General features: G+C 39.1%; 1 protein-coding gene across 1 annotated transcript in view; it reads right to left on the bottom strand.

The window, feature by feature from the left end:
- IRAG2 (inositol 1,4,5-triphosphate receptor associated 2) overlaps positions 1 to 16,788 on the bottom strand; it is a 93,375-nt gene that overhangs the window by 69,895 nt on the left and 6,692 nt on the right. The window contains 9 exon segments of the mRNA XM_059080121.2: positions 155 to 219; positions 324 to 383; positions 1,881 to 1,937; positions 4,359 to 4,436; positions 7,581 to 7,631; positions 9,627 to 9,744; positions 13,058 to 13,216; positions 14,483 to 14,561; positions 14,650 to 14,729. Coding sequence (XP_058936104.1) covers positions 155 to 219; positions 324 to 383; positions 1,881 to 1,937; positions 4,359 to 4,436; positions 7,581 to 7,631; positions 9,627 to 9,744; positions 13,058 to 13,216; positions 14,483 to 14,561; positions 14,650 to 14,729 — 747 coding nt within the window.

The following is a 16,788-nucleotide window of genomic DNA, read 5'->3' as shown; positions in this document are numbered from 1 at the left end:
GTCCTCTTAGGAGAAAAGCAGAGAAAATATCACTTACAAAGGTACAGAAGAAAAGAACGTGGCACATTCAAAGAACTGCACATCGCTCGGTAGGTGAAGAATGTAGGGCGGCGGCACATGACAGAAGGCAGGTGAAGGGTTGCTCTGTACTTACACGATGAGCTCCTGTTGAAAGTGCTGTAGCTCATGAGCCAGTTTGTTTTTCTCCCCTCGTAAGTTCTGGAATCACATACAACATTAGGCTGCACGTGTTACTCTAGTGGGACATTCACATTTACGTTTAATAACCCCACCCTGCAAGCTGTGAGATCATTATGGTATACCTCTATAATGCTTTCGTATTCTATGATGGTTGACTTAAGTTCTTCTATACTTAAATCCTTCTGAAAAGTAGGAGAGAGAATTAAGAGCAAATAAATGTATGAGTCCACTAAATTGTATTTACTAGACTACCAATCTGAGCCACGGAAGAATGGTAAATGCCCAATGATGATGAGACCTTCCACTAATCTCATTATTGGAAAACTGAACTAGTCTGTGTTTGTGATTAAAACTAAGCAGAAAAGAAGGGGACAGCAAGGCAGCTGTATCTGACTGGTGTTAATTATGTTCTGTCTTTGCCTGGTCCAATGGAATCATACCCTGCAAGGTAATTCTTAAGTCCAAGTCAGAATTATATTACTATGGTACAGTTAAGAAAAAAGGAGTTTTTTACCTGCAGAGTGACTAATGAATTATTAGTCATTTTCCAATTTTATCCAGTTCAAACCGTATCTCTGTTAAAACCATAGTTTCGTACTGCAAGACCAGAGGGTACAGTCAGTGTCTGACCTGTAGTTCTATCCCATCGTGAGCATGGTGCCTGGAGCACGAGAAGTGCATTATGCGTGCTGGGCAAGAGTGCAAAATGGTGGAAAGACCAGAGTTACAGAGGAAGTGAGCGACCACCGCTACCCCATGGGGAGCGAGAACACCCAAGATGAGGAGATACAGTTGGTACGATATTCAGTATCCTGGTCAATGTCCACAAGCCGTGAATGACTCCTTTGAAACCTCATAAATTGCAGGGAAAGGAAAAGAAGTGAAGTACTGGTTTTTCTTCACTTTCCTGTCTTGGAATGTGGAAGTTTATTAACTTAGTGTGTATCCTTCCTGGGTCTCTTAAAGCCACCATAACCAGGCATCTTGGTAGCTGGCAAACTTTGTTACCAGATAGGCTATAATCACAGGACACAAAGATAAATAGAGTAATAGCTATCTATCAAATCAATCAATCAAACTAGGTAGAAAAAAACTGAGGATATATTCTTCTTTTTCCCTAAAATGACGGACTGCACACTCATTTGTGTTGTTATGAATTAAAATTGCATCACCACTATCTAGCCAGTGACGGGCAAACTGGCACACTAGTATTTGTTGAGTAAAGGAATGAACACCACCAGAATTTACAGAGGATAAGTTAAAACATCCCAGATGGGGCTCCCCTGGTGGCACAGTGGTTGAGAGTCCGCCTGCCAATGCAGGGGACGCGGGTTCGTGCCCCGGTCCGGGAGGATCCCACGTGCCGCGGAGCGGCTGGGCCCGTGAGCCATGGCCGCTGAGCCTGCGCGTCCGGCTCCGCAATGGGAGAGGCCACAATGGTGATAGGCCCGCGTACCGCAAAAAAAAAAAAAAAAAAAAAAATCCCAGATGGAGAAGTCAGTATTCTTCACTCAGAAGAACATTTTTGTCCTTACAAATAAAGAAATGTCTTGTGACAGAATATTAGAATCAGATATTTAAAACAGGGGTGAAGTTACACAAATGACCATCTCCTTCCTTTATGACTTGGAGAGAGCTAGCGAATCCCACAGGCCTTCATGTGAAGAGACAGGACCAACCTTCTGCAAACTTTCATCTTTGTTAAGCAAAGTGTTCTCATACGTGTGTAACTGCATCTGAAAAGAAACACATTTAGGAAAGGCCATTGGGACATTGCTTTGGTAAAGGACAGTGCCACAAAATCATCCAATAGGGAGACATGTTTCTTTGGCACCTTTAATGTGCATGTGTTTTTCACTTTATAAAGAACGTTCACATTAGCCTCACAACCCTTGAGGTCAAGGTCATTGCCCTTGCTCTACCAGGAAGGAAATGGAAGCTCAGCGCTATCCAGAGACTTGCCCAGAGTCACACCCAGTAAGTGACAGAATGGAGACTAAAATCTGAGTCACCAACTCCAGCCAAGGGCTCTTCCCACTATTTCACACTTCATATAATAAGAGGACATAGAGAGTCTTCGTTTTTTTGATGAAATTAAAAATCTAGATAGGACACAAACAGAGTCCATATGGACATATAGAAAGCTCTTCCTCTTTTAAAAACATAGTTTAAAAATGTTCAAGATTTCTTTTAGCAAAGTGAATATTAAGGATATATCAGTTTATTCAAACCAAAGGCAAGCTTGTTGGCGTAGGCTTCTAAATAGGATGTAATTGATAAAAATGTATATTGATTGAATGGAAAACCTGGAAAAATAATCAGCATAGTCAGAAGTAGAATCATCATCATCATAATCATATATATTTGATATCCCTTTATAATTCTAAAGGTATCTTCACATAATCATCTCATTTGAGTTTCCAACAAGCTTGTGGATGAGGTAGAAACTATCGTATCCATTTAATAGATGAGAAAATTGAGATTTAGAGAAGTTAACTACTTGCTTGTGGTTACAAAGCTTTTAAGTCGAGAAGACAGGATTTGACTCCGTGTCTTCTGGTTCTTTCCACTAGTTTATGACAGTTGTGTATTCCAAAACAGTCATTCCTAGAATAAAATCAATTTTAATGTCTAAATTATAACTGCTATAATATATGTATATGTACATACCCACATGGAATTGGGAGTCTGCTAAGAAAATTGAGAATTCCACATATAGATATGAAGTTTAAGTACATCATCATTTCAAACACATACTACAACAAAAAATATTGTTCAAATAAACCATTAGAGATGAGAATAAGCATGACACAAATTCTTGAATTTAATAACAGTTGTGGGCTTCCCTGTTGGCACAGTGGTTGAGAGCCCGCCTGCCGATGCCCTGGTCCGGGAAGATCCCACATGCCGCGGAGCGGCTGGGCCCGTGAGCCATGGCCGCCGAGCCTGCGCGTCCAGAGCCTGTGCTCCACAACGGGAGAGGCCACAACGGTGAGAGGCCCACGTAACGAAAAAAATAAATAAATAAAAAATAACAGTTGTCTTCTGTTTCCTGATAATAATGTATTGCAGATAAAACAAAAATACACAAAATATAGACTTTCTAGATGTAATATAGATAAAAATCATTTTTGTAAGATATCATTCCTTAAGGCAATAGAATTGAATTTTAAAAATCAAGATAGATTTTTTTTTCCCCATCTCTCCTCATTTTCTGCATTAAGAAGGTACAATAGCTGAAATCTTCCCTAACTTAGGGATTTGCAAAATTAGATACTGTTAAGTTAGAAATTGTCACTATAATAAAAAATATAAATAATAACAAGGGGTGGCAAGGATGTGGAGAAATTTGAACCCTCATACACAGCTGGTGGAAATGTAAAATGGCGCAGTCATTTTGGGAAAAGTCTGGCAGTTCCTCAAAATGTTAAACATAGAGTTATCATATGATACAGTAATTCCACTCCTAGGTATATACTCAAGATAAATTAAAATATATGTCCACACAAAAACTTGTACATAAATATTCATAGCAGCATTACTCATAATAGTAAAAAAGTAGGAACAGCCCAAATGTCCAGCAACTGATGAATGGATAAACAAAATGTGCTATATCCATACAATGGAATATTATTCAGCCATAAAAGGAAATGAAGTAATGATATATGCTCCTACATGAATGAACTTTGAAAACATTATGTTCAGTGAAAGAAGCCAATCACAAAAGACCATATAATGTATACGACTCCATTTATATGAAATGTCCAGAATCGGTAAATCCATGGAGATAGACAGCAGATTACTGGTTGGCTGGGGTTGGGGAGGAATGGAGAATGACTGCTAAAGGGATTTCTTTTTGGATGATAAAAGTATTTTAAAATTGGTTTTGATGATGGTTGCGTAACTCTGAATATACTAAAAACCACTGACTCATAAACTTTAAGTGGGTGAATTTAATGGCATGTGTATTATATATCAGTAAAGCTGCTACATTGAAAAAACAGAAACTGCCTTTTATATAACTCAGACATCTAGAGCAGTACAAATTTCAAAATTTATAACATAAGGTTATTGTGTCAATGAGTCACATACACCTTCCAAAAGTAATATTAGTTTGAGGAAAGAAAATATTTTACCAGTATTTGAGAAGTGCTTACTTGATGCTGTTTCTCAGTTTTAGACAATTCCTCAATCTTCTTTTCCAATTTATACATATCCATAATGTTCTTAGCATTCTAATGTAAAATAAGATAGTATTCTTAGATTCAGACCAAAAAAATAAAAGGAAATCACAAAGTGTTTTTTAGGAAGTAGTATTTTCATCATTGACATTGTAATCCATTTCAAACTAAGGAACAAAACTTTAGACTTTGTCCAAAAATAACACAATCATCCAGGAATACTCCCAGCAATCCCTTTTATTCTCCATTTCACCTTGAGCACTCACTCCCTAGTCACACCTTCAAACTTGTCATTACCAGCAACTGGGATCCCTCCATTATCTTAATTGCAAGCATCTCACTCTTCAACCACCACTTCTTGTCTTTCCAGGATTACTTCTTTGTGCATCAACAAACCTTCAATCCCCATTGGAGCCTACAATCCATTGATCCTACTACGTTCTCATTATCCTTCCACCTTCCCATGAGCTCCGTTCCCTCTTGACTCAGCTTAAATTCTTCCATGGTCAATCATTACAATCTCTCTCTTCCACATCCCTCCAATTCCCTTGGCTCTCCCCTACTTCTTAGTATTTTCTTAATTTCAGCTTGCCTCCTACTCCATGCCAGCACCCTTTCACATAAACATTGTTAAAGAAAAATACAAACAAACCAACAGGTCGCACATTAAAATCATAACCTTTAACCTCAATGTTTACTGGTGATCATATCATATCATCCTCGTCCATTCACAAGGCCATTTACCTAAAGCAAGGATTTGCAAACTATACAAACTGCCCCACTCCATCCCCACAGGCCAACCCTGGCTGACCACTTGGTTTTGTAAACAAAGTTTTACTACCACACAGTTGAGCTCACTGTTTTCACTTTGTCCGTGGCTGCTTTCACACTACAATGGCAGACGTGAGTGGTTGTGACAGAGGCCTTCTAGCCAGGCAAGCTTGACAATATTTACTCTCAGGTCCTTGATGGAAAGTTTGACAACTCCTGGCCTACTTCATTCTTTCTCTCTCCTTGAACTTCCAATACCTCCTCCTCCGTCCTCACTCTCAGCCGATGCCTTTGCTCTGTACTTCACTGAGTTTCTACTATTAGAAGCGAGTTTTCCATAGTACTTGGATATATCATTAATACCTTTGGATACAGTATGAAGCATTTGCTGACCTGAACACTTTCCCCACTTCTTTTGTCCCTGCTTCAGTCTAAGCCTTCATCGGCTTTTGCCAGGATTATTACAAGGGCCTCCTAACTGGTCTCTTCACTTCTTCCCTTGCCCCACCATTGATTCTACACTCAGCAGCCAGAGATATCTTGGTAAAACGGAAATTAGATGATGCTACCCCTCTGCTCAAAACTGTCCAGCGTCTCCCATCTCACTGAGTGTAAACAGACGGAGTTCAGACGATGCCTGCATGAGACCCTGGGCATCCGGGTCCCCGCAGCTCTTTGTAGCCGCTCGTGGTACTTGTTCCCTCTGTTCCAGCCACACTGACCTTGCTGTCCCTCAAAAATAGCAGGCAGGCTACAGCCTGAGGACTTTGGACGTGCTGTTTCCTCTGCCTGGAACCTGTACTTCCAGATGAACCTCCTAGTTTTTAACCTCTAGTTTTTAACCAAATGATTCACTTCACAGGTCTACTTTTCCTAATCACCCTAGTTTAAATCGCACTCCCCACAACTGTTTTCTGCTCTTCTTTTCTCTGTGACACTGATCACCATCTAACATGCTAGTTTCACATGGGCTATTTTGTTTAAGTCTGTATCCTTAACACCTAGAATAGAGTCTATCTCCCAATGAATCTGTGTATAATAAACAAAACGAATAAATGCAAGTGAATAATTACCCGAACCATTGTGTCATTACTCTTCACACTGCATTAGATTTTTACCTCCTAAAGGAATCTTAGTGACATCTATAAGCCTTTTCTAACATAAATCAATAATTGTAATGCTATCTCATGATGAAGGGTTCTAAGTCTCCTTCCTTCTATCTCAGTTCTAAATTGGTATAGTACAATTCTTTGATGCTAGTCGATCATCTTAAATAGGAGGACAAAAATAGATATTTTTGGAATATTGGAAGCTTAACTGTAAAGCATTAGTTTCATGGAAACCTAGCCTTGTAGCTGTAACCTGCCTGAATCTAACATAGGGTTTCTTTCCAATCTTTCGTTGTTCCTTTCCTATCTACTATGAATTTTTTAATGTCCACTTGGGCCATAAATTGGATAACTCATCAGACTGTTCACCACAGCTTAATAAATACATCTAATAAACTTATATAAAATCCAAACAAAAAACCATATATAATGATTAACTTTCAAAAGGTACCTCTAAAATAGTAACTTTCTGGTAGCTTTGCTACCTCTTCTTTCAATGTTTTAATTCTGTTGCTTAAAAATATATATTGCATAGAATTTTTCTTTTTTTTTTTTTTTTTTTAGCGATTTTACTAGTATTTCCTAATATGTATGAGGTATATTATGGTTAACCAAATGGCTTCACATGCATTATCTTAATCTTTAAAATAACTGTAGGGAATGGGTATTATTACTCCCTCAAAAGATAAACAGCTTTTCCAAGGTTAGACTGTCAGTGAATTTAAGATGTGGGTCTTAGACTCAAAGACCTTTTCCATCTAGTTTCGTGGAATAATAATCGAAAATTATTAGATAATGTCTATACTTTCCTTCTTTTTTTTTTTTTTTTTTTTGTGGTACACGGGCCTCTCACTGTTGTGGCCTCTCCCGTTGCAGAGCACAGGCTCCGGTCGCGCAGGCTCAGCGGCCATGGCTCACGGGTCCAGCCGCTCCGCGGCATGTGGGATCTTCCCGGACCGGGGCACGAACCCGTGTCCCCTGCATTGGCAGGCGGATTCTCAACCACTGCGCCACCAGAGAAGCCCCTATACTTTCCTTCTTGATTTGTATATTTTTTAGATGGGTTAATTTCATTTCATCTTAAGTCTGAATTTCTTAAATCCCATTTCTTCCCTGGATGATTACAAAGGTATAACATACTTCTGTCCAGACAGGAAAACCCCATCTACTCTTCCTCACTTGTCATTTGACAAAGCGACCTGGTATTTGGTCCACAGGAGCCTGAAAGTCACATGATTTATATTTAACCCAGGGTCAGGACCCATGATTGTATGATTTCCATATGCTTATCTGTGCCCTTTTAACAATTTCAACATACCTCTTCTTGGAGCATCCGAATCTTAAGAATCAGAGCCCGGTTTTCTGCCTCCTGATTTATTAAGAGAAAAATAATTTTAAAGTATTTGAGGAGTTTATGAAAATACCAGATATTTACTTCCAGGGCTATCAACATATTTTCTTTTTATGAACCTTAAATATGGCATTGACATATCACAAATAATCCTAGTCTAAAATACTCTCATGATGGAGTTAAGCTTTTGGCTTCAGTTTCTTGGGATCTGTGAGAAGTCACTCTTCTTGACTCAATCTAACTATGACAGGAAAGGAAAGATGAAAAACAAAAGAAAACAGCATGTTTTTTTTTTCCCTGCTACTTTACTGCCATCTGCTTATGACAGATAGTGTGAACTCATCTATTTCAACAGCACCTTGAAATCAAAGAGTACTAGCTTTCTATTTGAAGCTGCGGATATTCTCAGATTCAACATTACCAGAACATAGGAACATCAAAAATCATTTTATAATTAGGAGCCCTAAATTCAGAACCATCAGAAGAAAACATATTCCAGGACAGGATATACACCAAAATGTTAACAGTAAACCTTGTGGATAGGGTAAAGATTTTGTGGGATTTTATTTTTTCTTTGCTAATATATATTTTCTTATTTTTACAGAGTGAACAGGTACTACCTTTATAACATAAAAATAAAAGGGAGGCCATCTCAGGCTAGGATGGCACTGGTACAAGAACGAAGGAACATACACACCACATAGTTGGAATCAGAAGACCTGAGTTCAGTTCTCACTCTACCATTTATTAGACAATGGACTTTGAATAACCAAAACATTTCTAAACTTTAGCTATAACTCTATTAATTTTTTAAAATGAAGAATAGCAGCTTCTGTTTCTACCTCACAGAATCTCTGTGAGGACCAATGAGAGGAAACATTAAAAATTCTTTTGAAATTGTGAAACACTGAATTGTAAAAGTACAAAGGATTAGGACTGTATATCTAGGACTCTGCACTTTAGTAGCAGCTAACATCTAGCCCTAGGAGGAAAGGGGACATTGACTGCTTTACATGTATTAACTCATTTAATCCTCCCAGCCTTAAAGTAGGCAGTATTGCCATGTCCACTTTGCACAGGGGGACACTGAGGCTTAAAGATGTTACGTGGTTTGCCTAAAGTTAGAGAGCCCTAGAGTCGGGACGTGGATGCCCACTGTGTGACACCCAAGGGTGGGTTCTTGATCATTGCTCTACATGGCTTCCACAGAGAAGCTCCTCAGTGGTCCCAGAATGAGTCTTTGCTGTAATGCATTCACAGAGACTTGCAGTCACCTGACACTCAATGAGTCCAGTCCCCAAATTTTACTGTTGAGGCAAAAGCTAAGCTAAGTTGTGTTGGTTGTAGGAAGTCACAAGTGAAAGACACAGGCCTGGAATCCAAGTCTTCTGATGACTTAGACCCAAAAATAAATTAGTCTGAATGACTTTCAGCTGACTCCCCACCATGGTTAGCAATGCTTAAATACTGCTGGAAGGATTTTGAAGATTATTACTAAAGCTCTAGATAATAGTTTAACATTCCCAATAAAAATAATTACTTCTCTGGTAGTTGAATTAAAGCTTAGTCTAAATAATGTTTTGCTCTAAAAATTACAAGCCTGTGCTTCTTTAGCATTAAGGACTGATTAATGGAACTAATTACTAATCTGTATGTGCTGAGAAAATGGATTTTAAAAAAACCTGAGGAAAAGGTGAAAGTTTGACAGAGAAAACTTTTTGGGAAATTTAAGGGATTTTTAGTGTCAGATATTTATGAATTCACCTATTAACTTCAGAAGGCATTCTAGATCTTCACAAATCATTGCAAATATGACTAATTGGTAAAGAATTTTAATTCTGGTTGAAAAGGAAAACACAGTTCTTTATCCTACCAGCCTTTACTTTTCTAAGGTGTTACCAATTCATTCATCAGTCTACTGATTTCTGATTTTTGTTTCCAAATAAACCCTCTTGGATTTTAGTTATATAAACTATTAATATAGGTCCATTTCAAAGTACTTGGATGATTTACTAATTGTTTGTTCTGGGCTACAATCATGGTCTTCTGCTCTTCTGAAGCATTCATACTAATTTTCAGTTCCTCCAGTTCTTCTTTTAACAGATTTGTTCTCATAATAGCCTGGTGGGCACTGGGGGGTGGGGAGAGAAGGCAATGAGCAAAACCTCAAATATAACCGTCAAAGATCCTAAGTAAAGCCACGGACTATTTTTAAACCCAAGCTGAAAACCACTGAAAAGTCAAACCAGATGCCAACAACAGTTAAAAAAAAAAAAAAAAAAAAAAAAAAACATACTCAAGATCTTCTACAGTCCTTGGAAAAGGAAGGGATTGGGGTGGAGCACGGTGGGAGGAAAAGGATAGAAGGAAACAAACATATTCCTGAAGATAGAGGTTTGGAGGCTCCCTTTGAAATCCATCACTGGCTGAATCACACGGTTCTTTCCTTCTACTAATAAGATGTAAAATTAGTTAATGCAGTCCCACAAACAGTTACTGAATAATATCGTGATCAGGTGCTGTACCTTGCAAGAGGACCCATGATGTTGGACAAAAGAGACATGGTGTAACCTTAGAGAGGTTACATACTAGTGGATGACAACGAAACAAACAAGAAGTTACAGATAGTCTCTATATGATAGATTTTATTTAAAAGGTTTACTGCAACATTGTTTACAATAACAAAGCATTGGAAAGAAACTAAATGTCCAACAAAGGGAAACCTATTAAGTGTATTATGGTAATCTATATCATGGAATTACCTATTTGTACTCCCAAAAGATTATAAACTGTTTTCTGAGCAGGGTCTTGAAGAAGGTATAATTTTTTCCTTACTAAGAAATTACATTGATCATTCAACCAATATTTATTGAGCTCTGACTCCATGCCATTCATTCTAATAGGCATTGAATAAGATAAATATGAACCCAATCATAAGAGCTCTGCCCTCCTGGAATTTATAGTCTAGTAAGGTAAACAGACAATCATAATTGCTATTACAGTATAATAAGAACCAAGGCTGGAGTGAACCCAAGTTCTGTAGACACTGTAAAAGGAAGATAGCTCAGATAATGAGGAGGAGGAGGGAGGGGGACAGAGGGGTAGAGAACAGAAGCTCATTGAGGGACTGCAGGGGAAAATGGGAGGTAGAGACAAGGCACCAGAGGCCCCATCACGAAGGGGTTTGCAAACCAGATGAAGGACTTTGGATTTTACCCTGAGTGCGAAAGGAATGCATTGAAGTGGTTAAAGCAGGGGCATGATGTGGTCAGTCTGGCAGTTAGGAGGAACCTGCCTGCTGGGGTGGCACAAGCTTTGGAAAAGGCAGGGAACCTAACCAGGAGGCTGCTGCAGAGACCCAGGTGAAAGGTGATGTTGACTTGAACTAAGTGGCAGCTATGGGAATGGAAGGAAGCAAATCTATCTGCGAGAGATAAAGTGGGTAAATTAACAGGACTTGCTATTTGATGTAGAAGTGAAGTCTGAGGAAGTAAAAGGAGACAGAGATTTCTGGTTTGCAGGCAACTGGAAAGAAGGGATTGCTCTTCTATGGAGACATTCTACTAACAGCTGGGGCAACCAGGATAAATAAGACACGGTTCCTCCGTGGACACATTAATGAGGACACATTAACACAGAAGGCAAATTATACCATGATGGGACAACAGCACAATATCAAAAATAGGCTGTGAGTGCCGACAGGAAACAGGCTCTTCCTGAAGGATTGGGGGGGGTGGAATTGCGGGGGGGGGGGGGGGTAGAAAAGAGGAGGCTTAATTCTGTAGACACTGGCATTCCTGCTATCCATCCGGCTTCTCTAGCCTTTCTGTCCATCCTGAAAGTTACCCAATTCCCTTCTAAGACATGTCTTCACTGCTTAACTTCACCAGAGTCAACTTCGAGCGCTTGTAACCAAAAGCCCTGTCTGGCACATTCACCCAAAGCATACTTTGTTTGCTTTTTTAAAGAAACTTTGAATTATTATATTACAAATAAATAATAAATAAGCCAATTATGGAATGGAGAGAGCTTGAGGTTAGCATATTTTTTTTAATTTTATAGATTGGTTTGGAGGCTGGTCAAAAATTATGAGGGTAAGAGTTCATGGTCAGAATGCTTTACTGTCTTTTCAAGTTAACTTAGAACTTTTCTGTTCAGAATTTTAGACCTACAACATCTGTACACACATACTTTGTGAGAACCATGTTGCTTGTTTCCTGATTCTCAAGCATCTCCCAGCAACCTATTTTACCAGTGTCTGACACTTTATCTGGTATGTCTCCAAGGTCCATTATCACCTTCTATCTTAAGCTAAGATCATGAAATTCTTATCATCCTTCTAGGCTACAGGTACCCTGAGGGTACATTTTAAACATGACTCATCAATATATCTCTCATAATACTTAGCATGGGACTTTGCATAGAGCAAGAGTTCTACCAAACCACAGGCTGTTGGGATGGATTCACGCTTGATCCTTAGGCATCCTGGTCTTACACAGAGATTGAATGACAAAGAGAACATCATCACTAGAAAAGAACTAACGAACCTTACTGGTGGGAAAGTTAAATAGTGCAGCTCCTCTGGAAAACAGTTCGGCAGTTCCTCACAATGCTAAGTATAGGTTACTACCCAGCAATTCCACTCCTAGGTATACACCCAAGAGAACTGAAAACGTATGTCCACATAAAAACTTGTACACAGGGCTTCCCTGGTGGCGCAGTGGTTGAGGGTCCGCCTGCCGATGCGGGGGACGCAGGTTCGTGCCCCGGTCCGGGAGGATCGCACGTGCCGCGGAGCGGCTGGGCCCATGAGCCGTGGCCGCTGAGCCTGCGTGTCCAGAGTCTGTGCTCCGCAATGGGAGAGGCCACAACAGTGAGAGGCCCGCAAAACAAAACAAAACAAACAAAAAAAAACTTGTACACAAATGTTCATAGCAGTACTATTCATAAGAGTCAAAAACTGGAAATAAACCAAGTGTCCAAACTGAGGTATATCCATATAATGGAATATTATTCAGCCATAAAAAGGAATGAAGCAGTGATATATGCTACAACATGGATGAGCTTTGGAAATGTGATGCTAAGTGACACAAAGGTCACATACTGTATGATTCCATTTATATGAAAATGCCCAGAACAGGCAAATCCAGAGAGATAGAAAGTAGATTAGCGGCTACCAGAGACTGAGAGGAGGGGGAAATGGAGAGTGACTGCTAATCAGTATGGGATTTCTTTTTGGAGTGATGAAAATATTCCGGGATTAAATCATGGTGATGGCTGTACAACCTTGTGAATATACTAAACACCACTGAATTAATTGTGTACCTTAAAAGGGTGAATTCTCTGCTATGTGAATTATATCTCAATAAGAAACAGATTTATTTTTTTAAAAAAGGAAAGAGAACTGAAAGCTCCCAGCACAGAGTAAGCCCAGCACAGCTCACCTTTTTATCTGAAGGCGCAATTCAGTAGAGTCCTCTGATAACTGGCTGTTAGCGGCTTCCAAGCTTTCTAATGCCAATTTAAGCTTATTGTTTTCCTCCTCCAATTTCTGCTTGTTGAAATGCAGGTCTGCTACACAGGTAATCAAATCAGGCACCTCTCTGCAGGTGAAAGAATGAATGAGAATATAATCTTCAACATCTCTAATCCCTTCCTATCAAAGTAAGGCGAATGGTTAAGCCCAAACAGGCTTAAATATTCCTGTGAAATGTTCTATTTTATCTTCATTCATCCTCATAAGTGTAGTTTATTTACACAGTATTTATTCAAGTACTTATTACAATAGCATCAAAGATTTTTCCAAAATTCCCAGATATTTAGCATCTGCCACTTGTGAAGTCAACTTCTACAGCTTTTATTTCTTCCTTTCCACTTTGCTCCCAACACCTGCCTCTGTCTACACTGAAGAGTTCCTATTTCTGCCTGGGTTATGGAAAGTCCTGAAATAAACTGACACTGTACTCTTTCAGTCAGGAATCTTGGCACGTTTGAACAGGCCTTTAACTAGGAAACAATTCCTAGAGTCTTATAATTGTAGCCTGAAGCTCACAATTTTGTACTCATCTTTCCTATAATTTTCTACAGCTTGTTAAGGTTTGTGGGTGTCACTCTTGCCCCTGACATTTGATCATAAACTCTGTGAGAGTCAGGACTGTGTGTTTCATGGAGTCCCAGGCCTTCTCTCTTCCTCTTTGCCGTATTTTCTTAGAGTTTAGCACAGGTTGGCTACATGGGTCCTACTCCACCATTTTTGCATGGATAAACCTGAAGTGGCAAAGATAAAATAAGCAAGGACAGGTCCAGTGGTTAAGACTCTGTGCATCCAATGCAGCGGGCGTGGGTTTGATCCCTGGTCTGGGAACTAAGATCCCACATGGCACATGCTGTGTGGTGTGGCAAAATAATAATAATAATAATAATAATAAGGAAGGACAGAGTCACCTCCCCTTAATATCTAAAACTCACATTTAGCAGAAAACAGCTTTTCTCATTCATATGTAAAAGTATCTATTAAAGAAGTGCTTTAAAAGTAATCGCCCGAAGAGCTTAAGGTCAATGTCATAATTCTACTTCAAATGGAATTTGTTTTCCATGGAAAACACAAGAAGTCAAAGAAGGAGAAGCGTTTCATGAGTGAGAAAATGTTAATTTATGTCATATTAATCTCCATAATTTGTGTTCCTAGTGAAACTACTTCTAATGCAATTGGGATAGAATAGGTAAAAGTTAAAAATAAATTATGTTAGCCCTACCACACACACACAAGACGAGCTAAGAGACTTTATTGTAAATAAAATACATAAATCTATGAAATAAATAAGAAAACTTGAGGCACTTAAGAAAGCATTGTAAGTAAGAATGCTTACAAGACTCCTTTAAACATGGCTCCACCCAAAGCCTCAAAGCTCCGTGATACAGAATCTGTTATATCTGTGGTCATCTTAACTGAAACACATATGAGAGGTTTATGAAAAATCCATTTCTCCAAACCACAAGAAAGTGGCAGAACAATCCCAAAGAAACACATACTTACTTGCTCCACCTGATTTTATGCTGTCCTGTTCCAAAGCAGAATTACCCATTCTGCTGCTTGATCCATTATTCACTCCTTCCCTGTAACCAAAAAACAAAACCAATGAGCTAGGATTCTTTGCCAAACCAAAGCTTAGCTAATTTTTCAGATGTGTTCTGTACTTTCTTGTTCAGGCCTTTCTTTCTGAATTTTAAAACCATCTATTCATTCAGCAACTACTTGAAACCCAACATGGTCATAGAAAAGAAACATAAGGTGTACCTCCACCTTCCATAAACTTATAATCTAACATGAAAAGAAAATGTGGGCACAGAAGTAGGTAGGTGTCGATGTACAGCAGCTGTGCTTAGGGGATGGGAGGTCTCAGTGGGTCAGGAAGTTGGTGTAGTTTAAAGGAATAAGTGGACACTTGTAGAGGTAGCAAGACCTTGGGCCTTAAAGAATTGAGAAGGAAAAGACACGAACAACTAATACTTTGGGATACACTGACGGTGTTCTTTTCTCTTTCTCATGAAAAACCAAGTTGGACCTAGACTAACTATACTTTGGAACATTTCACACCTGAAATTTGGGGAACCCTCTTCACAGGCCTCTATCCAGGACACCAGTGCTAGCTCTAATCCCCCAAATAAACATATTACAATTTCAACCATTTCTTTTCTAAGAGTCTTTATACTATGATTTTAGTTTTGTCACTTAATCTTTCTAAAGGCCAAACCCTTAGATTATCTCTCTGGAGCAGCTACAAAAGCCACTAAATTTGTACTTACATCCCGTTGCATTTCAATGTGAGATGTCTGTCAGAAGATGACTGACATCTTAATAGTAAGATGACTCTTAGTATTCCTAGATCTACATCCATCACCATTTCTGAGTTTCTGTTCTTATATTTTGTATTTGTATCTCCCATGTTTTTTCTTTTCCTTTCTATTTGTTATAAAAATAAGTTTTCCCTTTAGCCCTCACTCCACTTTATAAATGACTTATTGATATTTTTATTACACAATCAAACCTAAATATTTTAGTAAGAATAGAAAATTCATAAGAAAAGAGGACACAAACTTAAGGTCATCATGCAGAGATAATCATTTTGGAGTATATTCCTCCCAACTCTACTGTGCATATTTTTATTTCTTGACAAATAAGGGATCATACTATACATATACAGATCTATGGCCGATTGTCTGAAATAAATACATATGAATATTTCTCTTGTCAAATATTTCTCTAATTATAATTTGGAGTGACTAACTAGGATTCTAGTGTATGGCAGTATTGTAAGTCATTTGTCCAAATATCTGCTTTTAAATATTTACATTGCTTATATTTATCACTATCATAAACAACATTCTGCATCTATAGAGAGAATATGATTGGTTATTTTTCCTGAAGTTACATTATTTGACCACATTACATATTTTTAAGGGTTTGATACACATTCCTAAATTGCCCGTGAAAAACTGTGCCAACTTACACTATTACCGACAAAGTAGGAGAGGGCCTATTTCTCCACCTGCCCTGATAACATGGGATAGAGTCATTCTTCTAAATCTTTGCTAACCTGATGGGCAAAAATGATATGTTCTCTTTATTTGCATTTCTTTGATAACTAGTAAGATTAGATATTTTTATATATATTTATCTTGCCTTCACAATTAACTCCTGTATAGCAAACAACATCTCAGTCACATTTTTTAAGTCATTACATATTAGGAAACCATTGACCAAAACCGCCTGCCTTGGCCAGGCATGATGGTAACCACTTCCATGAACTGTCTCTCACAACACGAGGTCCCGATGAAGAACACAGTACTGGGCTCCCCTGGTGGCGCAGTGGTTGAGAGTCCGCCTGCCGATGCAGGGGACACGGGTTCGTGCCCCGGTCCGGGAAGATCCCACGTGCCGTGGAACAACTAAGCCCATGCACCACGGCTACTGAGCCTGCGCTCTAGAGCCCATGAGCCACAACTACTGAGCCCGTGTGCCACAACTACTGAAGCCTGCACTCCTAGAGCCCGTGCTCCGCGACAAGAGAAGGCACCGCAATGAGAAGCCCGCGCACTGCAACAAAGAGGAGCCCCCCGCTCTCCACAACTAGAGAAAGCCCGTGTGCAGCAACGAAAAACCCAACACAGCCAA

The sequence above is a fragment of the Kogia breviceps genome, chromosome 12 (genome assembly GCF_026419965.1).
Source record: "Kogia breviceps isolate mKogBre1 chromosome 12, mKogBre1 haplotype 1, whole genome shotgun sequence".
NCBI lineage: Eukaryota > Metazoa > Chordata > Mammalia > Artiodactyla > Physeteridae > Kogia > Kogia breviceps.
Note: the sequence above shows the minus strand (reverse complement) of the source record. Positions and strands in the feature narration are given on the sequence as shown.